Below are 26,863 nucleotides of genomic sequence, written 5' to 3' on the forward strand. Positions count from 1 at the left end.
TCGAGCTTTGGCCCTTGCCTTTTTAAAATTTATTAGGTTTTCCTGTATGGGGTATCGACGGAAAATTCCCCAGGCTTTGTTTTGCCTCTTTGCTTCCCTACATTCCCGTGTATACCAGACCTTTCGGTTTTTTCGCACAACTCCAGAGGTCTGCGGAACGGCTAGGTGAGCAGCGGTAATGATACATGTTGTGAACTTCGCATTTATGTCATCAACATCAAGGCCGTCTGAAAAAATTTCTTCCAAAGTGGAATTTTCTTGGAAGAGCGCCCAGTCAGCCATGGCCAAGTTCCAACGCCGTGGTTTGGTTAATGTGATTGATGGTGATGATGTTAGACTGATAACGACTGGAAGATGATCGCTCCCGTACGGGTTGTTAAGAATATCCCATTTAAAATCTGTAAAAACACTTGGTGAACAAAAAGATAAATCTAGGCAGCTCATTTTCCCACTGCTTGGAGAGCAGTATGTTTGTTTGCCCGTGTTCAGGAGGCACACATTGTTGCTGAGGATAAAATCTTCTATAATCCGGCCTCTGACGTCGGTTTGTTCACTTCCCCAAGGCGAGGAGTGAGCATTAAAATCCCCAACTAAAAGATATGGCTCCGGTAGTTGTATTAAAAGTGCTTCTAAATCATGAAGTTTGACGGTTAGATGAGGTTCAATGTATATGGAACATAATGTTATGGTTTTAAAATCAAGGATGGTGACCGCAACTGCCTCGTATGAAGTTTTTAGGTCAATTTTTCGCGTTGGCACACCACCCCGGACCACAATAGCAGCGCCTCCAGAGAGCCTGCTTGAATTCTGTCGGTCACAGCGGAAGACTTGATATTTTTTAAGAATATTTTTTTTCTGTGGTCCTAGATTAGTCTCCTGGAGACACAGTGCTACCGGGGAGAATGAATTTAAAATATATGTGATGTCAGTGTAGTTCTTTAAAAGTCCACGACAGTTCCAGTGAACTAGAAATGCCATCATTTAGACTAGTTGGGATAGGTTAGGCTGGTGGGTCTTTTGGACCGGTTGTTGGGACTTTGTCCCTTTTTTTTGCGCTCGATAGGGCTTTGCCGCCGCCGCTGCAGCGGAGACGAGGGAGGAGTTGTATCCATCTCCTCTGCAGAGGCGCTGGACGCCCGTGCAGGAGGCACGTTCACGTTCGAGTTTGACCTCGACCTGTGGGAAGAGGTCTTGAGGCCCGCCGAGCCGGGGGTCTGCGCAGCCTGACTAGGAGTTGGCGTAGTAGCGTTAGCTGCTCTGCCTTGAGGCGCGGATGGCCCCGCCACAGGCTCACTGCGTGTGACCTGGACGGGTGCCGAAGCCTGGTGTGGTGCGCCGCGCCCACGCACCACCTCGGCGAAGTTGGGTTTTGTTGTGAAGGAGAATGAGTTGGTGAGTGCAAAACGCCTTCTCGCTTCTTTAAATGAAATGTTTTCCTTTGTCTTTATGGTGATTATCTCTTTTTGTTTTTTCCAGGACGGACACGCCCTGGAGTATGCTGCATGGTTTCTTTCACAGTTTGCGCAGTGCGGGGCTGCGTCACATTCATCAGAATAATCCTTCGAGGCGCATTTCGCGCATTTTTTCCGACCGCGGCAACTTTGTGAGCCGTGGCCGAACCTTTGACAGTTGAAACATCGGCGAGGGTTGGGAATGTATGGTCTTACGTGAACTTTCAGATATCCTACTTCGACTGTGTCGGGCAGTGTGCTGGTGTTGAACGTGAGGATCACGTGTTTTGTGTCTATTTCCTTATTATCCTTCCGGATTTTGATTCGGTGAACGTATATCACGTCTTGGTCACTCAGACCTTCGAGCATCTCTTTTTCAGTGATGTGGACAAAGTCATTTTCGGATATAACGCCTCGGACGGTGTTCAGAGATCGGTGTGACGTCACGGAGACAGGAATATCCCCAACAGATACAATGTTTGCTAGTTTTGAGTGTTGGACGTTGTCACGCAGTTCGAGCAGTAAGTCACGTGGCCATTTTAGATACCTTATAGCCAATGCCCAAGGCTTCTGTCAAACACTTTGATACTAAGGAGGGGGACAGGATTCTTGCTTGCTTATCTTGTACTTCACTATGGATGACATGGCATTTCGGAAAACTGACTTTTCTTTTTTTGGAAAAACTCGTCTGCTTCGTTCCGCCCTCTTTTGAGAGAGCGATCAGGTTTGGAAAAAAGGGGAGCCATAAAAAATTCAAGTTTTTCGGTCATGGTGCCAGCCATCCACCATGGAGCCCAACAAGGGGACGGGACAGAAACTCGCGAGCAAGGCCTGCCCACGCCAGCTGTACACCTCAACTATAACCAAATATGACACAACTCAGGGTAGTTGGCCACACAAGGTTAACCCTAGCCGCCTATGAAAAGTGAAAAAAAACCAAGTAGAGAGGAGGAGACAGGAGAGTTGTAAGAAAGAGATAGGAAAGTGAAAGATAGAGGGGAGGATAGGAAAAGGCGACTGCCGATTTCCCCCGGTCGGGTCAGGCCGGAGGTGCCGTCTACAGGAAGCTGGGGCTAAAGTGGTGTGTTGCCTCCGCCGAGGGGCCTTAAGGGTCCAAACGCTCGGCATCGGCTCAACCACCAGGATACCATTTTCCCCGGACACGGCGATGCCACGCACGGCTAAGCGTGGGTGCTCGGGTCCGTGGTGACGCACGGCTCACCATCATCCCCCTGCGGGGATGTCCCTGCGGATGCTCAGGTACCCGTGGTGTCGCAACTCACCATCGTCTGCATGAATCAGGCGCTCCTGCGGGGAATATTTATATTTATCTCATTGGTGTACAATAGGAACAAAAGTGACGATGACACATTTTTACGGTGCAATGACAAAAAAGAACAAAATTAAAAAATTTAAGGAACCATAGTCAAAATCAATACAAAATCAGACTTCCTGATGTACTGGCACGGATAGGATAGTTTTGTCGACAATAAACATGGTCATCGACACCTCTAGCATTTACCTGTCATAAATTCTAATAAATGAAGATGAAACTACCTTTCGAACAAATATTTTAACAAGGCAAGCAAACAACGACAAAAAATCGTCGGTGTTTTTCTTCAAATTTTATTTCCAGGTAGAAGCTCGTTTGCAACGTTATTCTTGTCTGCACCATCCCCTCCCCCCCCTCCCCTCTCCCAAAAAAGGAGTAGTTTAAGCCTCCGGGCCGATGCTCGACGAAATAGGCATTAAAACGACACTGCGGCGACGGTGAAGCTCACAACCACTAACTCCGAAACAAAAGAGGTCAATCGATTCAATACTTGGATCCAGTATTGTAAAAGGTGGACTTCGATTATTTTGATTTTGAAACTACTTCTCAAATCGTTCCGCCACGGCCTCACGATCACGCGATGAAATAGCAAGCGCAGAATTATCAGGAAAAAGTTGAAATCGAATATTTGCTTCATTGTGGCATCAGTTTTTGGGCATTTGGGAAGTTTGTTCCAGTATAATGCTGAGAATTCCACCAGAATTTGGACGCTTTCTTCAGCTCAGTTTAGCACAATGAAATGCACTACGCAAAAAAAAATTCTGGAATCTTGCACAAGGCTTAACCTGCTCTTCAAGTGCCGTGCGAAATCATTAGAGATCCCTTCTGCTCAAGTACTCCATTTTACCCTAGGCTATGCCTACGCCCTAATATATGCTAAATTGATCAATATTCTTTCCAGTTTTCTTTTGGCCAAAGTTCCGTAAAAAAAATGAATGCCACTGAATTTGTCTTTTAAATTTCCACCACTCTAGAGGAGAGGCTGTTGTTCACAACCTGATGGGCTGTTTTGCACCTGCAATGGTGAGAATGCTGTGATCTCGATGACAATTAAATTAAAGATGGTCTCTGCCATCTTCAATTTAACTGCTACCTGCCATGGTTCATCACAACCGCTGGGCAAGTTCTGATGACACAATTTCATGTCACCTCTCTCGACCAACCTCCGTAGGCAACCATGGCAGGAGTTCAACTGCCTATTCATGACAATGACGGACGCCGGCTTTTTCTCAAACATGGGACCTCTAAATCTAGCGCATTGCTAAAACAACAAATGAAAGATTATAAGGACGACGTCTGGCAAAGAGCCATTGTGCACCAACCTGTGATGGTGGCCTTGATCTTTTTGGCAAGCTGTGCAGGGTCGCACTTGCTCCCACTGTGCTCTTTAAGTACGACGGCAGCAGCCGGGGCCTCTCCGTATTCGGAATGCGGTAATCCCACCACGACCACTTCGGATATGTGCTCCGAGTGCTCCTGGAGGATCAGGTCTTCAAGCTCCACCGGAACGACCTGGTTGCCCATGCACTTGATCAGTTCCTTCAGCCGCTGCACGACGTAAAGGCGGCCGTCTTCGTCATAGTATCCCGTGTCCCCTGCGTAAAGTTGTGTAAATGTGAGAACCGAGCACTATTCCTGGCGAGGTTTATAACCTTGTTTGCTGCGTTGAGGGATTTGTGGGGCTTAATGCCCCAATGCAACTCGGGCTAGAAGACACGCCGTAGTGGAGAGCTCTGTTTAATTTCAACCTAATTTTAACCTGTACTGACATCGCACACTAGATGGGTATCTAGCCTTTCGCCTCTATGGAAATTCGGTCGAACCCGGAACCAGGGAACCCGTGTCTTTCGGGTGAGAAGAGAGCACCATAACTACTGAGCCTCTGTGGTGGCTATATAACCTTGTTTGCCGTCTCAGAGAAACTGAGCAGATTTCAAATTATTTGCCAATGCTAAACTTGAATTGTACGTCATAGTAGGATACTGTTGGGCTTCAATGGCATAATGATCCACTTTTATTAATGGTAAAGTCGAACTCCAAACTAACGAAAACACACGGTTGTGATGCTCAGTGTTAATGTTGCATTTAATACATTCCGACCGACCATCTGTTGAACATCCTGTTTTATGTCAAAACACTATTTTTGTGCAAGTATATCTGCCTCGTTATCCAAATATCACCTGCAAAAGCATAAATGGCTGTGATTATGTCTTCCTCACATACGCCTCCAGCATTTTCGGTTTAATCCTTTGACCCACGAGTTCAGAAATAGGCCTTCCGCTTCAATAACATTGTACTTTATGTTTATAATTAAATTTCTGAAGTTAACGGTTTCCACTAAGTTTCCAAAAACAGCAGTAAAATACTACTCCAGGGACACTGCCTCCTTAATCAGCGCTCTCGAAATATGTTAATTTTTTTTTCACTTCAGTCCTAAATGAACCACCTGTGGATGAAAACGAACCGTGCATCAAGTATAAGGATAGGTTTTATCGCCACCGCCAGCCGCGAATACTCGTACACAGATGACTCCAAGGCACCAAGTCCCCCATCAGTTGTTCTGCACTTAGGCAGTGGACGTCATCTGCGCATGTGCGCTGCAAGATGTCAAGATATGTAAACACCAGAGATAAACAGCGTACGCTGCTCGAAATCTCTGCACTGTTCCTTACTCCGAGCTGTCCTCGCATTCGTTGGGAAAATTGCTCTCGGTACGGCGGTTCTGCGTTCTTTGAATGAGCATTCGAATGATCATGCTGTTTTTCGGACCCATTTACGCATCTTCAAGATCCTGTGAAATGAGCGAGAAGGTAATCGTTTCTCTCTTATGAATTCCACGAAGCCAAGAAATCTGCGCTTCTCACTGAATCATCTGCATGTCAGCAAAGATGCAGCCGTTATGAACATATCAGAAAATTAAGTACAGCACCTGACTTGCACCATCCATCCTCGTCGAAAAGCGCTGCAGTCTCCTTTCGCCTCTTGTAGTACTGTCTTATCATCGTCGGTGTAGGAAAGCATATCTCGCCTGTCTGGTTTGGGCCCAGTTTTTGCCTTGTCTCCCTATCTACAACCTGCGAAAATTTATTAGAAAGTTTCAGTTCAGTATAATTCATCAGAATTTATACGAGATCATGATTTGGTTAACAGATGTCGAAAAGAGCCCTTCTTTTTTTATTCACAAGACAAGGGGTTAAAACGATTTCGTTTCATTTGCAGATAACTCCATGTAGTTCGTTCTTGCCTCCGTAAGCCATCGCACCGTTTTCAAAAACACCGTGCGTAAAAACCGACACAAACAGCAGGGAACAACACAAGCTTGGGAATCAAGCCAATGATAAAAAGAAAAAATAATAAAAAGATTCACAATGAATAGTTTTAGAGTTGCCTAAAATATTGTGAAATAAAACTCCAGCTTGCAGCGTGTAAACACAGCAGGCTTAATCCAGTCGTGGCGTAAAAGAATCCGTCCAAGGAGGTATAATGTATCATACTGCCACCTCAGGCGAAAAATAATACGATTTCAGAAAATTATATAAATACCAACAAAACCGCATGCCGAGGAGCGGGCCCGCAGGCGGATTCTCCTAATCTGCCCTGGGAAACGATGGATGGACTGGGAATGGCAATGGGATGTGGGCTACCACAGTGGAGTTATGGGAGTCGGGGCGGGGAATGCGAGGGGCGTGGTTTTTTTTTCTTTAATGATCCTTATATAGTCCAGCTCCTTTCGGGCTTCCATAGAGTGCAATCACTAGCTATTAGCCAGATGTGCGGTCTTCGGCCTACAAGCGTGCTTATATACCACTGTTAAACGTTTGCCGGGGTCTCCTACCGTCCGAGTTAGGGATGACGACCAAGATCCCAACCCCTAAGCGAGATTCTGCAACCCTGACTTTCCGCTTGTATTAAAAGAACAGAGTTTTCGCGCCACACCTTTGGTGCATCGGCTCTAACTTAAAGGTACTCCATTACAGCGGGAACCCTGTCACGTGGTGTTCGCAGTGTGGCATGACCGGCTTCGATCCTGTCTGCAGTGGTCAACGGCTTGATCTCTCTTTCGATGTCCAAAGTACACACGTCATTCTTCCACAAGGTTTTTTTTTTTTTTCAGCCTACCGCCTCCCCTCTATATGTACGGCTAGGTTTTATTGTGCGATTTCGTCAGGTCTACTAACAGTTACTCGGTACTGACCGCTGAACTATCCGCAGTTTTGAGTCTTACTGGCCAAAGGGTCTTCAGTTTTCACAGTGACGCAGGCTGCTTGAATACCATGACATCTTTTTGAGCCGCCGGCACACTGAGACTTCAAAGACCTTGCTTCACGTATAAAGCTAGGCAGCATCTCTCCGTGAGATTGTATCCCACATTTCTGTGAAGTGGAAAGCCTGGACGCGAGGGAGCAGTTGGCTAGTGTGTAAGACCTGTAGCACACCAGGCCTTTCAGCCTGTCTGACCAATGTATATCGAAAAAAGAAAAAGGCAACGAAAAAAAATCGTACAATTATCTGGATAGAAAACAGCCTGCTTCGAAGTAAAGGTCCGTGATAAGAGATAAAAGCTTTCATGCAAACGTTTTACCGGATAAAAAAAAAATGCTTCGCATAAGGGTTTGACACAGAATTTGAGCCGCTCCTTTAGAGGCCACGGCAGACGCAAGTGGAAACCACAAAGGGAGCCGCGCAAATGTGTGAATGCGGCCATCTTGCCTTTATCTGCGAGCACGGAGCTGGGAAGCCAACGTCGGTCCCTGGAGCATCATCGATGGGGGGCGCGCAGATGACGCCAATGGACTCGGTCATGGCGTACGCGTTCGTCAGGCACTCGGGGTCACTAAATGCGGCCTCAACAGTCCTGCGGGCAGCCTCTGTGAACACGTTGCCCGCGATGCCGACGAGGCGGACGCCGGGGAGGCGGTTTCCCATCTTGAGCATCTCAGCGACGAGCAATTTTTAAGTGCATCTGGAGAAGCGATACAGCCGTCACCTGCAAGAAACGGAGGCATGTCAACCTTACAAGCACCATGCTTTCAACATAGCACGCTGATGTTACGAAATAAACGACGCGGACTTCGGATCGTCGCAGGAAACCATGTGTAATACCTTCTCAAATATTTATGAATGCTCGATGATATAAAAGAGATAAATCATGCACGAATGAGAAACTGCATGGAGTAATTGTGAAAAGATAGTAAAGCAATTGAGCACATTGAAAACAACAATAAAGTAATAAAATAACCGAAGGAAATTTTTGATCAGGTCTACTTTCGTGTCACAGGAAAGCTTAAGAGGGCAAGAAAAATTGATTGCCATATTAAATGCCGGGTGAACGATAATTACATTAGGGGTGAAGTAACGAAAGTCACCTTATCAAAACTTGAGTACTCCAAATAACAGTATTTGTCATGAACGTTCTCTGTGTTCTTTGAAGTGCCGAGGTTCCAAACATCCACTTCGATTCATTTTGCAGTTCTCTGCGCCGTCTGAGGCGCCTAAAGTTATAGAATGCTCCCTGATAAAAGGCAGAACTTTTAACCCGATAGCGTTCAGAGGCTCGTGCCGCAGAAAATTAAGAATTAAGAGCAACACGGCTCGCACAAGCCCCACAGGTGGCAGCACAATCCATAGCAGTGCAGTGGCGCAGCACTTATCCACTGCACCACTGTGCCACAAGTGGTATGAGGACTCCCAGGGATCTATGAATGTAAAGTAGAGAATGGCGAATTCCGCATATATGGGCACTGATCCATTAAGCTACTCGTCATACCCTAAAGGCGAAGCTTAAGTGGCCCCTCCAACTTTAACTAGTAGGTCAAAATCGCGGACATAATACTGTTTGTTGGAGAGAGGGCTGAAGAGAGAACTGCGGCGCATGAAGATTGCGTTAGTTCAATTTTACGGGGTTCAGCGTCTCAAAGAGACTTCGGCTAGGAGGGAGGCCGTAGTGGAGGACTCCGGATAATTTCGACCACCTGGAGTTCTTTAACGTGCACTGAAATCACTCAGCACACGGGCCTCTAGAATTTCGCCTCCATCGAAATTTGACAGCCCTGGCCGGGATCGAACATGCCATGGATCGGGATCGACCCGGGTCTTCCGGGTCAGCAGCCGAGCGCCATACCCACTGAGCCACCACGGCGGCATAGAACCTGAAAGTTGTCACCTGGGTGATTTCCTGCACAGCAGTGTTTTACTCAATGACGACGTAAGTGACATCATCCCAGGTCTTGTGGGCGCATTGTTTAACAATTGCACCAGGGCGGAGTGGTATGCTATGTCCCAGGGATCCACGAGTGTTAACTGGAGAGTGACCAATTCCGCATACATGGACATCAACACATTAACACTATCGTTTCATACCCTTCGGGCGGAGCTTAAGTGTTTTGTTCTGTTTTCCTTTTAGCTTATTACACATTACCTGTATGCTGCCCTATTCCTGTCTGCCTTATTCAGAAAGCAGCATCATTAAATCAATAAAAATTAAAATAATACAAAACAAAGTGCCATGAGCTTTTCCGCACATTAACTATTGCAGAGTGTCATCTTTTCCACCATTTCGTTTAAATCAGGTGGAATAGGCTCGTTCGGTATCAAGAATAGAGCAAACTTTTCTAAAGCATTCTGAAGAAAGTTGTGGCCCCACCAGTAGTGTCTACTTTTTGTAGCTTCACAACAAAGTGCCCTCACTCAAAACTACACAACATACATCATTGCCATCACCGGTGTTTAGAGCTAAAAGCCTGCCTACTCATAACGTTGTTCTCATAGCGAAGCTTAGCGTCATGTGTCTATATCGTTTTATTCCTGACCACTGGGTACGTAAAAGCTACATAGAGGCCACACCTGAGCCATCTAGCTGACAGCTAAGATAAAGAGTGGCGTAAAATTTCCAGAATCTTCCCCACGAGTGGTATCACCATTCCATTCGTTTTTTGTTTCAGAAAGCACAAGAAGACCTTCTGTGCCTTTATGTAAACCCTATCCTATATCCCCCTTTTTTCAGGTAGGTTACTGGACGCTAGGATGATCTACAATTCCAAGCCGTTCATGCCAAGCCTATTATTTTCAAAAATTCCGCTGAGACCATGTGACCAGCATATCTTAACATGCCGATTAGTCATGAAATGGGTCCCATACTTGAGGAATTTGAGGAAACCTATAAGTCAAAACAAATGATTCGGAGACGCGAACGCTTAAAACGGGTCTTTAGCCATTGTACCTTATGTCGCAATTACCTTTCAATGTCTTGGCGTCATACGTCAACTGCTGATCTTGTCGAGTGACGTTGAAGTTTTATTTTATTTATTTATTTATACACAGTACCTACAGCGCCCTCACTGGGGCATTATTGTAGGGGGGAAACATCATAAATAAGAACAAACATCTAGTACACAATAAATTAGGCAAATGATGCGGTCTACAGAGAAAATACAGAAAACCATTGTAGAAAGGCAAACATACCGTAATCACACACACACACACACACAAAAGATACATTTTAAAATACAGCACTGCTTAAAGAATAAAGCTTTAGGAATAATCAACTTTGTAAAAAATTTCAAAAAAAGCAGCATGATACACTCGGACAAGAATTATTGCACTTATATTGACAGGTGGCTTTGCAAATCGGCCAGAAACGATGTAGGAGGAGCGGTAGCGACCCGAGAAGGGAGACAGTTCCAGTCATGCACTGTTCGTGGGAAAAAACTATATTTGAATACGTTTATACGGCTATTGTACTCGCGCACCTTAAGTGGGTGGTCAGTGCGGGCGGAAATGTAGCTGGGTTCATTAATGTATTTCTCTTTTGGAATTCCAGTTTTATTATTAAGCACATTATAAAAGAAAGAGAGTCTCAAATATTTGCGCCTGTTTTCAAGTAACGGCCATCCCAACTTCTCGCGCAAACCAGAAGAACTTTTTTGGAAATTGTAATCGGCAGACACAAACCTAGCAGCCCGTTTCTGGACGCGCTCCAGCTCCTCAATATTCAGTTTTGTATGCGGGTCCCAAACCGCGCAAGCATACTCAAGTATCGGACGTACAGTAGACATGTATAATGTCTCCTTCAGCGTAAGGGGAGCGTCCTTAAAGTTACGTCTGAGAAAGTTTAATGTGCGGCTGGCTTTAGCAGATATGTAATTTACGTGTGTATTCCATGATAGGTCAGTAGAAAAAAAGACTCCCAAGTACTTATAAGTTGAAACTGTGGATAATTCAGTGCTACCAAGGAAATAGTCTGTTTGGAAGAATTGTTTCTTTTTTGTAAACCGGACCAGATTGCATTTGGAGATATTTAGCGCCATATTCCAGTTGTTGCACCAAGAGAATACAGAGTTGAGGTCATGCTGTAGTGAAATTGCATCTGCTTCAGAAGAAATGTTGCGGTAGATGCAACAGTCATCAGCATAAAGTCTGATTATACTTGAAATGTTACTAGTGAGGTCATTTATAAAAATGAGAAAAAGAAGAGGGCCCAAAACCGACCCCTGCGGAACACCTGAAGTTACACCCACACTTTCCGAGCTGACACCGTCGATAACCACGCACTGTTTCCTTTCCGCAAGATACGCTTCAATCCAGGATAAGAGTGAGGTAGGAATATTTAATTCTGAAAGTTTCTGTAGCAATAGGTTGTGAGCAACTAAATCGAACGCTTTTCGAAAATCTAAAAATATACAATCTACCTGACCGGCAGAGTTTAAGGAAACAGAAATGTCATGTGTGAATTCCACGAGCTGTGTTTCACATGAGAAGCCGGACCTAAATCCATGTTGTGTCAAACAGAAAAAACTATTGTTTTGTAGATGGCTAATTAACTGAGTATAAATGACATGTTCCAGTGTTTTGCACGACACGCTCGTCAGCGATATGGGCCTATAGTTACATGTTTTAGTTTTGTCACCACCCTTATGAATCGGAACGACATTGGCACTTCTCCAGTCAAGGGGTAAAGAAGAATTCTCTAACGATTTCTGAAATAATGCAACTAGATACGGGGCAACCGAAGCCGCACAATTTTTCAAAACGTAATTGGAAATGTTGTCAGGCCCTGGTGCTGATGTAACTTTAATTTTCTGTAATAAAAGCATGATCCCTCGTTCAGAAATTTCTACGTCATTCATTCTGGTCAGGGTGCTGGAAGATTGAAAATCAGTATGTATATTAATGGGATCGGAAAACACCGATTGGAAATAAAGATTGAAACTTCTCGCTTTACCTTTTGAATCCCTTCCAAAATCAGTTTCGTCTAGTATATCAGGCGCAGAGACCCTGCTGTTTCTCTTATTTTTAACATATTTCCAGACTGCCTTCGGGTTTGTCTTTAGTTGTTGGCCTAGTGTGCTGAAGTATGCCCTTTTTGCTTTACGGATTTCTTTCGATAAGTTGTTAGTTTGCTTTTTCATCTCGGAGTACAAAGTTAGTGCGGGCGTATCACAATATCTGCGAAACAGCCGTTTCCGCCGGTTGATCATTGCCCGCAACTGTCTATTCATCCAATGCATATCGTCACGACGCTTGGCTGAAATCAAGCGGGATGGGATGAAAGTCTGCGTCAGTGACAAAATTTTAGTTTTAAACAAGTTCCAGAAGGAATCGATATCCAGAGATGGCCGATGTGAAAGAAACTCAGGGAAAAATGCGTCGAGATCCCGTGATAGCGAAGCATAATCCCCTTTTTCATAAAAATACACTTTGCGTGGTTGGGTGTAGTGGGTCTTCATAGCATTACAGGATACTTTTGCTAAAACTACATCGTGGTCGCTTATGCCTGGCAGCGTTATGACAGACGAGACTAGGCTAGGGTCATTGCAGAAAAACAAGTCTAATATATTAGCACTGGTAAGGCCGAGTCTGGTAGGGGTTTGAACAAGCTGGAATAATGAGTGAGCACCAATTACTTCACGGAAAGCGGTATACAAGAGCGATGCAGTGCGAATTACTGGTTTAAAAGAAGACCATTCTACGCAGGGCATATTAAAATCACCGGCAAGGATAATATGTGTTGCATCTAAGGCTAATAATGTGTTGCTAAGTTCAAAAAATGGCTGTGCGCAGGTTGAACCGGGCGTCCTATAAAAAGAGCCAATTGCGAAAGAAGTACCATCGCCCAGCTGTACCTTGCACCAGACAGCTTCACAGGAATCGTTTTCTAGGTTAACAGACACGCTTTTCAAACTGCTATGAACGAGGATGAACACACCACCACCGCGTACATTGCGATCCTTCCTATAGACCTCCTCCATGTTTGCAAACAAGCGAGGTGGCGCTGCAGTCGCGAACGGGCTCGCGGTAGGCAAGAGGCCAGGGAGTGGCGTCGAGTTGAGGTGGTGCAGCGCCGGTTTTCAAGACTTGTATGCGCGTTTTCAGTTTCTGAGAATCATAACAATGGTTGATGCTTTCAACTTAGTATTCCTCGAAGTACACGGGCTCGCGTTGGCCATGTACGGCGTATTTCGACACGGTGTGTATTGTATTATGGCTAGAAAGCGCTGCAGTTGGTTTCTACCCCAGGCATTCAATAAAATGATAAGTTTTTGACACTGAACTAGCAAGAATGATTTTACCTCGGGACAGTGCTGAGGGAAGCACTGGCGTTTTTTCGGCAGAGCCGACGTGCGCTCACCGTCTGTTGACACGCGTGTCGCACAGTGCGAAAAGTGGGGACAGCGTCGATCGTGTCCCGATCTCATCTGTCTCGCGCAGCCGCTCTTTTTAGCCGTCAGATCAGGCACCACCAGGCTGACTTCTTCTTAAACTGGTCGATTTGGTGAAAAGTTTGGATTCCTGACATTATATTTCTTCCAGTCCTGGGTCTTCCGTTTGGTTACTAAAAATTATAGCAAAATATTCAGTAGAAATTCATAAAATTACGGTTTTTAGATCTGTGGTCGTCAAAAATTGTGAGGTAATGGCGTTTCTGATGGTCCTGGCACGTCGCGAATCCTGCGGGTTTCCGACGACGGAGCACCACAATGGTAGTATCACTACGCAGAAGAGGGATCAGAGGTTTCGTTGATTTCAGTGCGGCATTTCTTTGACCAAAGCGAAAGCGAAGAGGCCATAAACGAGGGAAAAAAACTTAAAGGTTTGTTTTGTGATCTACCACATTTTCTGATTGGCATCACTCACCCCTTCGTAAATTTGTAACGAATGGAAATAGAATGATTCTATTTGTCGCGAACGATTACAGAGACATTGAGGAGTGCAATAAATCTCTCGACTTTTTTTTTTTGCTACAGGAGCAGTAGTATGGTAGTCATTTTTGATAAGAAAGGTACTGCGAATCTAAAAAAAAGAAGTAATACCGCCATCATAGAGACTAGGGCGTTGGCAACGTGCTGGCATAAAAAATTTCCGCATTTTCTACTTAATTATTCAAGACCCGCGGTGACTTGACGAGGGTGTTAATTATAATTATCCAAGAACTTTACCAGGTATAGCTGAAAATAAAACGCATTGCTGAAATTAGCAGAGCAATTTCATATTTGCACCAAATTTGGTTACATATCTCAAGCATCAATAAAGAAAACACTTTTCATTGCCTCATCCCCTGTCAATCTCGCTACGTGCCTCTGTTGGTAGCCCGCCTGCGGTTGCTTCATTCCAAACAGCCTTCGCGATCATGTACTACTTCATGAAGAAGCTTATGACACGTGCATGATGCAATGAAAATACGTTTTCGAAGCATGCCAACGCGACCGCGCAAGATTGTCGCAACTTACCAGACTTTTCTACTACAATCAAATAATCATGTCGTTCATGTTAAGAAATATTTTGAAGTATATATTAAATACCCTAAAATGCGTCATTACACGTTCGTATAACTTCTGCACACGTTAAAACATGCTGTGCTATCAACAAAATAACGCACTCCTCGGTGGAGTGACCCTGCCGGCGCCCGTGCACACAAGCTCAGGGTGATAAATACGTGCTCAGCTACATACCTGCTTTTTCTTTTCCTTGCGCAATTTTAAGCGTACCATGCGGTTGTTCAGGTGAATGAGCGCGGCAATTTCCGTGCTGTGAAGTACGTTGACTGGCAGCGCCGGTCTACACCCAGACTTCGCGCTTTTACTACCGCGGCCCATTTCCTAATGCGGCATTTATTTCCGAGAAACCTATTAAAGCTAATCTAATTTTTCGTTTTATGATACTACGCGGATCCAACAGTGACGCAGCTGGTCAGTACATGCTGCTTCTGCAGTGCGCAGCCACGATATGCAGCCGCCGGTAGCTGCAGCAGCTGCGGTAGGCACGGCCAGGCGGAACCTGCTTTGCCTACCACGCGAAAGTCGCTACTGACATCAGCGCCACCGCATCTCCGTGACGTCGCGGGGTGAAGGAGGTCTATACGTGGTATAGGATGGAGGAAATATTTCACCATCGCTTATGTTGCTGTCCAGCCATGACTCGGTTCCAATCACCACATGTGCGTTTGTCATTTGTAAGAGTGAGGAGAATTGGTCAGTTTTGTTTTTTAGACTGCGACAATTAACAACAATACAGACAAGTTCATTTTTAATAGCAGTCTGTGGGCAAGCTAAAAGCCTCGGTGATGGCTATTGGTTTACGCAAGTGATATCGTCTGTTTCAATGTTGTACATATAGGTTTTGTTGTCCAGGTTTAGCTTATTAAACCGCAGTTTCAACTTTCCGCCGCGTGCCTTAGCAAACTGCATGAGCTTTTTTCTTTGTTGCCGTACTTTGGCCGAATAGTCTTCGCTTATCGCCCAGTCAGTATCTTTTAGTTTGGCAGCATTTGAAAGAACACGATTCTTCTCTTTAAAGGACAAGAATTTAACGATCAGGGGTCTGTGCTTGTCAGGCGCATATCTTCCTAGTCTGTGCGCTCTTTCAATAGCAGCGGCGTCAACGGAAAGCTCTAACTTTTCAGCGCAAAAAGAGATAATTTTAGTCTCAGACTGTTCCCACGATTCGGTTTCTTTGTCATGGATGCCGTAGAATATTAAGTTATTTCTTCGTGATTGGTTCTCCAGGTCATCGTGCGATGACTGGAGGGCCGTGCACGCAACAGCAAGTTTCTGGGAACTTTGAGATAATCTTTCTACTTCAGGCTTTAGCGGGAGCACCAGTGACACATTATCTTCAACGCTCTTGACTTTTTCTGCGAGTTTTGTTAGTTTTTCTTCGAGATTCTTTTGCTCAAGCCGAATGGAACGTAGTTCGTCCAATATTTCGGTCTGTTGCTGTTGTATCACTGGTATTGTCATGATAGTATCGAACATCTGCTTTTCCTGCTCAGCAGACAGAGGCCCAGGGTTTTGCTCTACGTCTCCCGCAAGCAAAAGCTTTCTTTTAAACAAACCTATGTATCCTGAACAGCTCGCGGACACATCGTACAGAAGGCGTAAAAACATGCACACAGCAAAGTTGGGATCTGGCGTCGACTTCCTAAATGGTTTGCCATTAACAGAAAGGTAAGAGTAACAAACCTGAAGAAGAACAAGATGTAAGCGTCTGGCTGCCATGTCGGCGCCAGATCCCGGTGTGGCTGGGTACAACAGCTGCTTATGTAGGTCATGCTTGTGCTGAAGATTCCAGGGTTGCCAGTCGATGAAACGTTCGAGCGCCGGTAGCGCTGTGAGGTCCAAAGGCGAAGCGTCACTCAAAAAAGCCAGGTCAGCAGGACAGACTTGCTCGGTAGAAGCGGCTCCATTCATTGGAAGGCACGTCGTCATCGCGGCAGGATCAAAAATCGCCATCATTTGCAGCATCTGAAGAAGAACAAGATGTAAGCGTCTGGCTGCCATGTCGGCGCCAGATCCCGGTGTGGCTGGGTACAACAGCTGCTTATGTAGGTCATGCTTGTGCTGAAGATTCCAGGGTTGCCAGTCGATGAAACGTTCGAGCGCCGGTAGCGCTGTGAGGTCCAAAGGCGAAGCGTCACTCAAAAAAGCCAGGTCAGCAGGACAGACTTGCTCGGTAGAAGCGGCTCCATTCATTGGAAGGCACGTCGTCATCGCGGCAGGATCAAAAATCGCCATCATTTGCAGCATCTGAAGAAGAACAAGATGTAAGCGTCTGGCTGCCATGTCGGCGCCAGATCCCGGGTCCCAACACCCGCGGCGCTGCTCCGCAAGATAACTCTGACATAATGGAGGCTTTGCAAGAACTGCGATCTGGCCAAGCATCTTTGTGGTCAGAAATGAAAACAATTCGTTGCACGTTAACTGAAAACGACAAAGCGCTGGGGGAAATAAAAACCAGACTAGCAAAGATTGAAGATGATTGCGCAACATTTGCCGCAATAAAAACCGATATCAGCGATGTTTGGGAACTTGCGGAGCACAATGCCGGTGAAATATCGAACATTATGTCTAAGCGGGTGGATTACGAAGACAGGGCGCACCGCTCGAATTTATTATTTTTTGGATTAAAAGATACTAACCCTGTAACATAGGCTGAATCTGAAAACTTGATCACGAAGGTATGCAAACAAAAACTATATATAACAATCAGCCCCACAGACATTGAAAGATGTCACAGACTAGGAAAATTTGATTCCAACAAAAACAAACCAATCATTGTTAACTTTGCTCACTACAAAACAAAAGAGAAAATTCTTTCCTCTGCTAGCAAACTAAAGAACAGTTCCTATAGTATTTCGGAAGATTACTCGAAAACTGACATGAGGGTACTAAGCTTTCGTGTTAAACACCGACTACTTTGTTTTCCTACAGTGGTTTTAACAAGGACGTCCTTTTCCAAGGCTCATGAAAAGGTATTCCTTTATGCTGACCTGTATTTTTGTGGCGGTCAACGTGAAAGAATTCTGGTACAGTTACTTTATATTTTTCAAATAAAATACATCGACAAAGCAATAGTTGCGATAGAAGGTGAAGTGGCTTGAATACGGGCCTGCTGCGTCTCCATATAGGTGCACCGCCATTGTAAGCACTATTCGCAGTAGTCATGCTTAAATCGGACCACTTATTGCTGGGGTTCGTTATGACTTCTTATACGGCGTAATTATTAACTCCCTGTTTGCTATCAAGGCTCTTGAAGACGTCCTTGCTAGGGTCGTTACGAAATAATTATTACAAACACTTGTAATGGCACAAGTGGCGCCGTTGGATACTGAACCTGGCTACATTTAACAATGAAATCTTATTGGGTGAGTCTGTAATAGCAGTTCTGTTCGAGGAGCTAGCGGGTATAAAATGGAATTTCATAGGGCTTAGTGAGGTTTGGAGGACAGAAGAGGTGTATACAGAGGTAAGGAATTGGCACGTACTATGCTATAATAGATTAGCTGACAGTAGGTGCGGGATTCCTCTTCAACCGGGATATTACTGGCGACTTAGAGGAATTCTGCAGTATTAACAACAGGGCGGCTCTTCTCGTAATTAGGCTTAATAACAGGTACAAACTGAGGGTGGTACAGGCTTACGCGCCTACTTCCAGATATCAGATTTTAAATATTAGTTACATGTTATTCCCGCATATTCCTGCTGGCAATGCTGTCCGAGTTAAAAAAGCCCGTCCTTAACTGTAGTTCGGGGCATTTCAAACTCCTGATTAATTTCATTGCTGTTTCATGTCTGCAGTCTAAAGAATCTTGTATACATTGCTACACAGCTTTAAAGCACAAGTTCCAAGATTTTCGGAATCAAGCAACCAAAATAATATTTGGGATCCAGTCCAGTCATGTGCCAAGTTAATGAAATAGGAAAAAGGCCTTTCATCTCCCACCAGGGAAAACTCAAAGAAATAGGCTGTTATAGGTTATGAAACGATTATCTCGTCGGTTGAAGCACGAGGTAAAAAATTATGATGTTACAGAAGCTTGTTACGCCCCCCTAGGAGCTTGACGCCACTTTGCACAAAGAAAGAGAAAACGTTTGAGCGATTCCCGGTTCTGCAAGATTAAACACAGAGTGAAATACGTGCGATGTGTCCCTTTTGCATACGTGTATATATATATAGACCAGACTGGGCGTTGTCTGAACATTCGCCTTAGCAGGAAAACAATGGCTCATCTTAAGGCGCTGAGAATGGTCCCGAATGGAGAAACTATTGCCTTTGCTTTAAGGAAACCCAAATGGTTCTTTGTCACCCTCAACAACATACCACAGAGGTGTTGGAAGCATTTCACATCAGCCCGTACGGTGATTCCATCAGCACGCCATCACCGTCGTTATCAAGAAAAGGAATAGGATATGAACTTGAAATGATTACGATTACTTTTTGTCGTGTTGTTGTTTCGTACTTAAGCAACCATGTCCTTTCCAATAAACCAGTAGTGACCGCGGCGCGTGTCCTGTGTCCTCTTTCTCTGTACTTGGTAAGCTTGAGCCTGCAAATTTAATCATGAACAGCCCCAAACTAGCACAGCTTTCTATCTCGTAAAACTATAGCATGACTTTAAGTGCCTTTATTTGAGCTCTGTACTCAAATTAATAAAGCGAATCAGTAGCTCTGGCGCCCGTTACCAATTTGAACAATGCGATTAGCGTAGATTTAGTTCTAGCTTAAACGGTTGTGGCTGAAAGACTGTTGACAAAAGAATTCCAAATCGTTTTAGCTCCCTCTAGTTCTCCCGTGAATGGAGGGAGGAAGGCTTGAGTGGGGTAATGTAGGAGGGTGAGAAAAAATATTGAGAGAATTGGGGGCCGAAATGGAAGGCTCGGGAGCAGCTTCAACCCCCTGGGATAATTTAACGCGCACTGACATCGCAGAGCGCACGGGTGTTCTCGCCTCCGTCGAAAGGCGGCAGGGCTGTGACCCGTCGACCGCGTGCTCAGCAACCGCGAATGCCAAGCGCGTGTCACGAGGCGAAGAAGAAGAAGAAAGCCCAATTGATCGACGCATCACGCAGCCGCTCTCCGGGACCGAAGGCAAAGACGCACTCTCCACGATGGAACGTCAGCACAGAAACGGGCGAAGATCTGCAACGCAGAAGTCTCCTGCTCAAAGCTTCACCAGCGCGCTGACACAGGACACAAGCATGGTTAGTCTGAAAATCATGATTCGGTCGTTTACGCTTTGTTTAATCGCACCCGATGGTCTTCTTGGGTGTGAAACTTAGTGCCGTTCGAGAATGGGCGCACCGCGTAACCGCTTGTCGTTTACGAACGTCTCGTCGTTGCAAACATCATCTTGCGCTTACGAAATAGACCAACGCTTTGTTGTGTTCGCTCGATGAACAACCAGATGAAGAGGGACCCAGGAGGAGAGTTTGAATGAACCCGACTTGAGCAGGTCGAGTCAGGCATCAGACAGGACTGAGCAGCATCTCTCCGACTTGACAACGAACCCGTCCAGAGCACGACAGAGCAGTGATCAACTGTCTCCTGCTCTATCCTGCCGATTGTGCCATTGCAGCCAGCTCTGGAAAGCGAACCAAAGCCCTGCTTTCAGGCTGACTCTTCCGACCCGCTAGCTATCACATCAGCCCGACAGGAAGTTGTTTTTGTCCATTGAGAGTTGTTGGCTATTTCTCGCTGCAACTATTAAGGCGAAAGCTTTTAATCCCTCATCATTGTCGACAGAAGGTTGTCAGCAGAAGGTTGTCAGCCGCGGTGTCACGCTTTTTCTAGTTATACGAGAAAAAAAATCACTGTGCACGATGGGACTCGAAGCACCATCCTTCCGTTCCGCAGACGAGCATGCTAATGGCTACGGTACTTCATGCCAGTGCATATGTAGTTCTCCTTGTCTATGACACTGGAGAGTGCAGAAAAGCGTGGAATCAGACGGATGCCTCCCAAACGCCGTCCAGTGTCTTACCATTTAAGATTCACAAACAATTGTGTACTTAATTAACATCTTAATCACACATCAGTGACACAAGCAGCAACACCGCGCCAAAGGCTTTCGCTTCACCGCATTTTAGGTCAACAAAATGCCCCCCTGAATTTTTTGCAGCTGAATGTTATCACAATACCCGGATGACAAAAACTATTCCTTACATTTCACTAAAGGGCGGCCCCACTCAAGAGGCGCTGCAGTCCTCCCGGATGACTCTCAGCGAAGCTGACCGCACCGGCAGTCCTGTGCAAGATGTGGACAAGAAGAGCCGAGTGAGTATGTGGGGTAGAAAGCTTGGTGAACTGCTCTTCTATTTATTTTCTGTACCGGTGGATCTAGTAGCGCTGTTTTAGAGCGGCCTCAGGTCAGCTGCTCCCGTTTCTTCTATGGTTCCTACATTGCAGAGTGACCAGCTGTCGGGCCTCGTACTTCGGCTATTATCGACCTGCATGCATGACATCGGTGATTGATTCTTCTCGCGAAAAGCTGTACAAATTATGACGATGGTTTTGTAGTTCCGATGCGTATCTAGTGAGACAACTTACGCGTAAGTTCAGAAAACGTGACCATGTTAGCGTCCTTTGCCTAGGCTATCGTTATCTTGACTGAAGAGCTCCGAAACGAAGAGTTGCGCAGCGCAGTAGCTTTGATTGAAAAGAATAAATGCATCCATATACAACGGATGGTACGGATTACGTTCCACACTATTTTTGTGTTGATTTTGTTGCTCTATGTTGGCCCACTGGTGGTCACGTAGTGTTGATGACGTCACTGCCCTGTCAACCGCATTCATATACAGCGGGGAGTCCTCACACCACAACTGCCGCATTGGTGCAGCAGTTAAGCGATGCGCCACCGCCCCGGCAGGTGACTGTATCAAACACTGCCACCGATGGGGCTTGCGAGATACAAGATGCTCTTCTCAAATTCTCGTATGTCTCCTGCGCAGCACCCCGGTGGACAGGCGGCATATGCATTGAATTTATTTCAAAGAATTCATTGTCACGGGCCCCGGGCGGCAGTTTGTTTGCACCCCGCTGGGCAGGATGCCATGTTCTGTGGTGACCAGGCTGTGATGACGACACAAGGTCACGTCACCTCTCCCGGCCAATCATTTATTAACCTTCTAACTGCCATTGTGGGCTGTTTGCTCACAGTCCGCTGGCCATGTTGCCACCCGACACGGTGGACAGGCTGCGATATGTCACAAGATCACATGGCCGCTCTGAGAGAGCAGTCAGAAAATTTCATCAAAGAGAACTGTCAGACAACCAGCTAAATGTTTTCGCCCTAAATGTACCCCTTTCGCGTACCTCTCAGCGCCTGATCTTAAGAAACTGGTAAAGTTTCATTTTGATCCCTCTCTGTGGGATTTAAAGTAGCGACGAAAGTTGGCATCCCTCTGAGTCCCCGAGGCACAGATACTGGGTCGGAGCGGGTGCCGCAAAAACAAGCCACGACGATGTTGATGACGCACAGGCGTCCCTGAAGGTTGTCTAATGTCTAAGGCATTTCAGTCTCCCTGAGGCGGCGTAGCAACAGGTCATGCAAGACCGTAGCCTTTTTCTACATCCATGAAGCAGCCCTCCAGGCCACGAGATTCCTTCAGGGCAACCTCTAGGACAAAGTTGTTCTCGAACTGCCGCCTAGTGCGAAAGCCGTTTTTCAGGTCTTTCAGCATGCCGTTGCGCTTCACACAAGAACTCATCCCTGACTTGGCCACCTTGGTGAAGACGCGATACAACACACTTATCGTTATTAGCCGGTAGTCTCGGAGCGGCTAAGAGTATCCCTTTTCTTGCGTACGAGACTGATGCGTCCGTAGCACCAGTCACTATAGCATCGCTTCATCTGCCACTATGCCCGTGTATATTTCTGCGAGGGGTGCCAGCGGGAGAACCCCGAGGCATTTAACAAGGCCCGCAGGTATTTGCCGTGTTCTTAAGCGTTGTGCTGCCGAATGCGAGCAATAGCATGGTTGATGACAAGGCGCAATACTTGCAGCTTGCAGTGGTTGTCGATAGATGTTAACCGTAGCTTCGGCTGGTCAAGGTGGTCATTATACGGTGGCTCTGTGGTTTGTAGGTTACATATATTTTGAATTTTTGCCATGATGTGTTCGGTCGAATCTTGAACAGTGTGTCTGGCATTTTTTTCTCTGATCCCGGACAAAGGAACCTGTCTGTCAAGTATGGATACATAAGTGCAAAATGCTCGGCCTCTCTTGTGGTCTGCAACTGTTTCGGAGCGAGGCTTTCGGGGTTATGCTGCGCTATTTTGCGCTGCACGATATCTTGCAGGCAAGTAGTGCTACCGCCTGGGGTATCGATGTACGATAACTACTTTCAGGATCAGACGAAACATTACTGGCACACTTTCTCTCCCTTTTTTCTCACTAAATAATTAGAACAAATTAAACGAACAATGAAGTTGAAACAAGTTTTTCATCATGAAATTTTAACCGTTGTTGTGTTAGTGGGCTTGGGTTTGAGCCTCGGACTTGGCCGAATCTTTCTGTGGCCGCAAAGTCGCGATGGCAGTAATTTTCTTTGATGATTTATGCGTGGCTGCACTTCGCTCGATTGTTGTTATATCACTGAATAATGACTACAGAAAACTACAAAAGATCTCTGGTAAGCCTTAGTGACTCTCATGTGCTCTGAATAAGAAATAAGAAATTTGCTACATAATTTTCTTTCGAAGAAACAATCACCATTCTTGGCTCCTGAGTTTTAACACAGACTATTTGCATCGGATTTAACTTACCGAAAGAGTACTACTGCCGATAACGTCCACAAAATGCTCATAAGAGAACTGTATTTGAAGAGCACACCCAAATTAATTTCATTCATTTTCTTTTTCGGTTTGCGCATTCGTAATGCGGTAGGCTAAGCTGCATCCAAAATTGAGACAAGCTGCCCATATCTTGAGGAGGTCGAGATTTTTCAACCATGCTCCTCCATCATTCTTGTGTACATTTCAGCACATGTTAAATGTGCTCCAAACAGGATATTAGCCGCTGCACCAGCGCCGAGGTAATATAGCGATTCTATTCCTGGTCTACTCCATTTCGTTTGCCCGCTCGTAGTTACTGATTCATCGGATGCCACGTAGACCATATTTGTCTGCTCAAGCGTTGCTTCTGCAATTGCAATTACGAAAGTCAGAGGCAGATTACAACATTAAATCGATTCATTTTCTTAGACTGCACCCTACAGCACCTTTACATTAGCTGTGCAACAAATGTTATACTACTCAACGACAACTTTACGACATGGAGAAACGATGTAAGACTATCTGCGCTTTGGTGATTCTGGCTTGCAGACGTCACAGACGGTGAACACCACTCGCCCCGAGTCTGCGTCTGCCAAAAGGCCGCCTGGACACACGAAACAGGACACCTCTCAGCAAGAGTTGAGGAGAGGATCAATGGTGAGCAGAACGTAGAGAACTGAAAGTTCGTAAGCTGTGTACATGCAGCATTACAGTCGCTTTTCTGAATATTCCAGCCGGCCGCTGGATCATCATCTGCGCTCAGTAGAAGTCAGCTGTGTAATGGTGCTTATTTCCTAAATCGCCTCCAGCTTTGCTGTTTTTTGGTATTAAAATGATGCAATTATCACCATTAGTGAGATTTCTTACTGTTCTGTAGTTCACCCAGGGCGCGTTATTTGGAGTGTACGGGCTGGTTTCCGTTGCGTAGTATTGTAAAAATAGTGAGCCATCACAGTTCTTATGTTTCCTACACGCACTACGAAGAACTTGTTGTTTTTGACTACTTACTTCATTAACCAAGTCAGTCAATTTATCAACTTTTCGTCTCTGCCCTTTGAGGACACAGTGTAACACCATAAGTGAAAACAAGCTTGCACATATTCTATGCAAGCCGAAAAAAAAGAAGGGAAAACATTCGCGCGGTGCTCTTCAGTGTGGCAAAGTCATGCTCGCTTAAATCGAAACCAATCGGGCACAGGCAGTCGCACCGCCAGCTCTCCACTCTCCTCCGCCCTGGCACTCATATCGTCATGGGCGGCTCTGAATCGCTGAACGAGGTTATCATGATCGAACTCGAGTGCATTCAGCAGCAACCTGGCGCTTCTGCGTAGCGACTTGATATCACTTCGGTCACGAGCGTAGGCGTTATCTTCGCCGCCAGGGCAGGCGGGCAGCACGATTACCATATTTTTTTTTCGGTAGCCCGCCTGCACTGGTATCAATTTAGTTCCGAGTTTATTCATTAGCAGGCTCATAGAAGCAGAATACGACTGATACTTCACTTTTGAGGAGTGTTACGATGCTGTTCACAACCTGAGAGAGTTTTACATTTGACAGTGGTGTTTATGCGGTTGTTAATGATGCTACAGTGTCAAACGCGCTCCAGGCTAACCTTATTCTTTTTTGAAGTACCAAACTCTAAGCAATGTTTATTGTGGCCTTACTCTATTCGGGACCATGGGTGCTAATCAGCTGGTCATAGTGTCGGCCTCATCGCTCAGTTGCCTAGTAATAACGTGCGCAGATCTTCGAAGAGATCATCCATCTGTATTTGCCTTATCCATACCCTTTTATTTCAATGTGAAAGCCCTTTTTGGCACATGGATGGCGTGGACGGAAGTTGTAGACACAGGCTGTCCGCAGAAGTGTCCGGGCGAACTGTCCATCATAAGTTGTACGGCAATTAAAATGAAATGTTAAAGTCGATTAAGCAACGGTTTATAAGCAATATATATGTAATGATGTTAGTGATAGTAAATAGGTAGTAGAAAATAGTGATAGTGATAATGATAGATATTGACTGTGACAGTACTAGAGACAACCGTAGTGATGATGGGGATAGCGATAATGATATTTGCCGATAGTGATAGTTAGTGCAAGATATAGATTGTGATAATGGTGGCTGCCTATAGTGATAGTGCCAGATATAGATAGTGATGGTAGTGATAGTGCTCGTAGCTGCTGATAGTTAGCGATAGTGATAGTTGGTGATAGCTATTGTGATGGTAGCGATAAAAACAATAGCACAAAATAAAAACAAAAATGATAAAAATAAATAACTACAGAAATAAATAAATAAAAATGGAAATTGGACTAATAAACAGAGGAAAAGAAAATGATTTCCTATTTCTACTTTTAAGCAGACTTAAGTGCATGATTATAATTATTTATGTTCAGTCTTCATTTCTGCATTTCAGCCTGTACCTCAAGTAGATAGAGACCGGATTATTGCAATTCATGACAACCGCTATTAAGTCGTTTGCATGTCGTTCCATTTTAAGATATTTATGCCCAGGAAAAGGTTCTTTTGTGCCGATGAGGTCTTAACACATTTATTTTTGCTCCTTTTACTTTGCAGTACTTCACAGAACTGTTGAGTGGTTTGAGCCCAGCCCCTACACCCGTAAAGTTGACCGTGACCACCACGCAGGAAAAGAAACAGCGAAAATTTTCACTTTTTCGCGGGGTGAGTTCTACGGCCACACTTTTATTTATCTGCTTTTTGTCAGGACGAGCAGTGCCTTGCAAGGAAAAAAATACTGTCCGATCCACAGAAAGAAGTATGACCCAAACCTGGTTACGTGCAGCGAGACGTTTGTGTTACGATACACTTACTATTTCTCGAAGCTTAAAGAGAAATGCAGTTGAACCTCGGTATAACGAAGCTGAAGGGGCCCGGTAATTACTTCGTTATAGCCGTAGCTTCGTTATAGCCCGTGCTGACGCTGAGCAAAACTATAGCATGCAACTGACCTGGCTTCCCCATTGATGACTGCGGACAACGTATAGTTCTTTAAAGTTGCAGGCAAACGCCACCCATGAAGAAATTGAAATGAAATCTGGTTCAGCATGGAAGTAATACATTGAGGCAGTTATTATTTTATTCCAGGAAAACATTATTCAACTAATTCTGATGCTAAAAGTGCGTGATTTCTTTCTGGTGAGTGTTTCTCGAAAGGAAGATTGCGTTCTCAGCAGCCATAATCCCTTCGTCCATTCCTCGTCCCAGGCACAAAGCCAATACGCAAAAATCTCATGCGTGAGCCATGCTTTCTGGTAGGACACGTATTTAGGCCTAATGTAGAGCTCGCGCTTTCCATTGAAGCAACAGGGAGAGCCACTTTTGCCTGCTGCGAGAAGTGGTATCGTTTTCGAGCCGTCCAACTTCGCTCAGAAAAAGACAGTGATGCACAATTTGGTATGCTTGGCCCTACGACATGTGCCACTTCTCAGAACTAGCGCTTACTGCGGTAACGCCCAGAAAAACAGGGTGGTCTCGTCGACATTGAAAATATTTCTGTCACCGTAC

The 26,863-nt window shown here is 45.3% G+C and overlaps 2 protein-coding genes and 1 long non-coding RNA gene across 3 annotated transcripts in view; 1 reads left to right on the top strand and 2 right to left on the bottom strand.

Moving 5' to 3' along the window:
• LOC149360267 (uncharacterized) overlaps positions 1–24,006 on the top strand; it is a 41,867-nt gene extending 17,861 nt beyond the window's left edge. Inside the window, exons 2-3 of the long non-coding RNA XR_016288202.1 lie at positions 20,733–20,831; positions 23,884–24,006. This is a non-coding gene — a long non-coding RNA (uncharacterized LOC149360267). The remainder of the gene's footprint in view (positions 1–20,732; positions 20,832–23,883) is intronic.
• Positions 3,774–7,719, bottom strand: LOC149360268 (luciferin 4-monooxygenase-like). Its single transcript, XM_089575308.1, has 4 exons — positions 7,495–7,719; positions 5,714–5,858; positions 4,107–4,379; positions 3,774–3,799 (listed from the first exon to the last, which is right to left on the bottom strand). The coding sequence occupies exons 1-4, from the start codon at positions 7,717–7,719 to the stop codon at positions 3,774–3,776; spliced, it is 669 nt and encodes a 222-aa protein (XP_089431434.1).
• Positions 15,179–16,851, bottom strand: LOC149360269 (uncharacterized). The gene has a single exon (XM_089569228.1). It carries the CDS (start codon positions 16,839–16,841, stop codon positions 15,348–15,350), a length of 1,494 nt encoding a protein of 497 aa, XP_089425354.1. The 5' UTR covers positions 16,842–16,851; the 3' UTR covers positions 15,179–15,347.
• Positions 24,007–26,863: the final 2,857 nt, after the last annotated feature.

The sequence above is a fragment of the Amblyomma mixtum genome, chromosome 2 (assembly GCF_055824585.1).
Source record: "Amblyomma mixtum isolate Tamu chromosome 2, ASM5582458v1, whole genome shotgun sequence".
Classification (NCBI taxonomy): domain Eukaryota; kingdom Metazoa; phylum Arthropoda; class Arachnida; order Ixodida; family Ixodidae; genus Amblyomma; species Amblyomma mixtum.

Excerpts from the sequence above, each read along its gene's own strand:
- LOC149360268 (XM_089575308.1), bottom strand. The coding sequence starts at position 7,719 with ATGCTCAAGATGGGAAACCGCCTCCCCGGCGTCCGCCTCGTCGGCATC. Across the intron at positions 5,859-7,494 it reads CTCCGTGCTCGCAGATAAAG|GTTGTAGATAGGGAGACAAG; the intron begins GCAAGATGGCCG and ends AAATTTTCGCAG. Across the intron at positions 4,380-5,713 it reads GGATGGATGGTGCAAGTCAG|GGGACACGGGATACTATGAC; the intron begins GTGCTGTACTTA and ends AACTTTACGCAG.
- LOC149360269 (XM_089569228.1), bottom strand. The coding sequence starts at position 16,841 with ATGGCAGCCAGACGCTTACATCTTGTTCTTCTTCAGATGCTGCAAATG.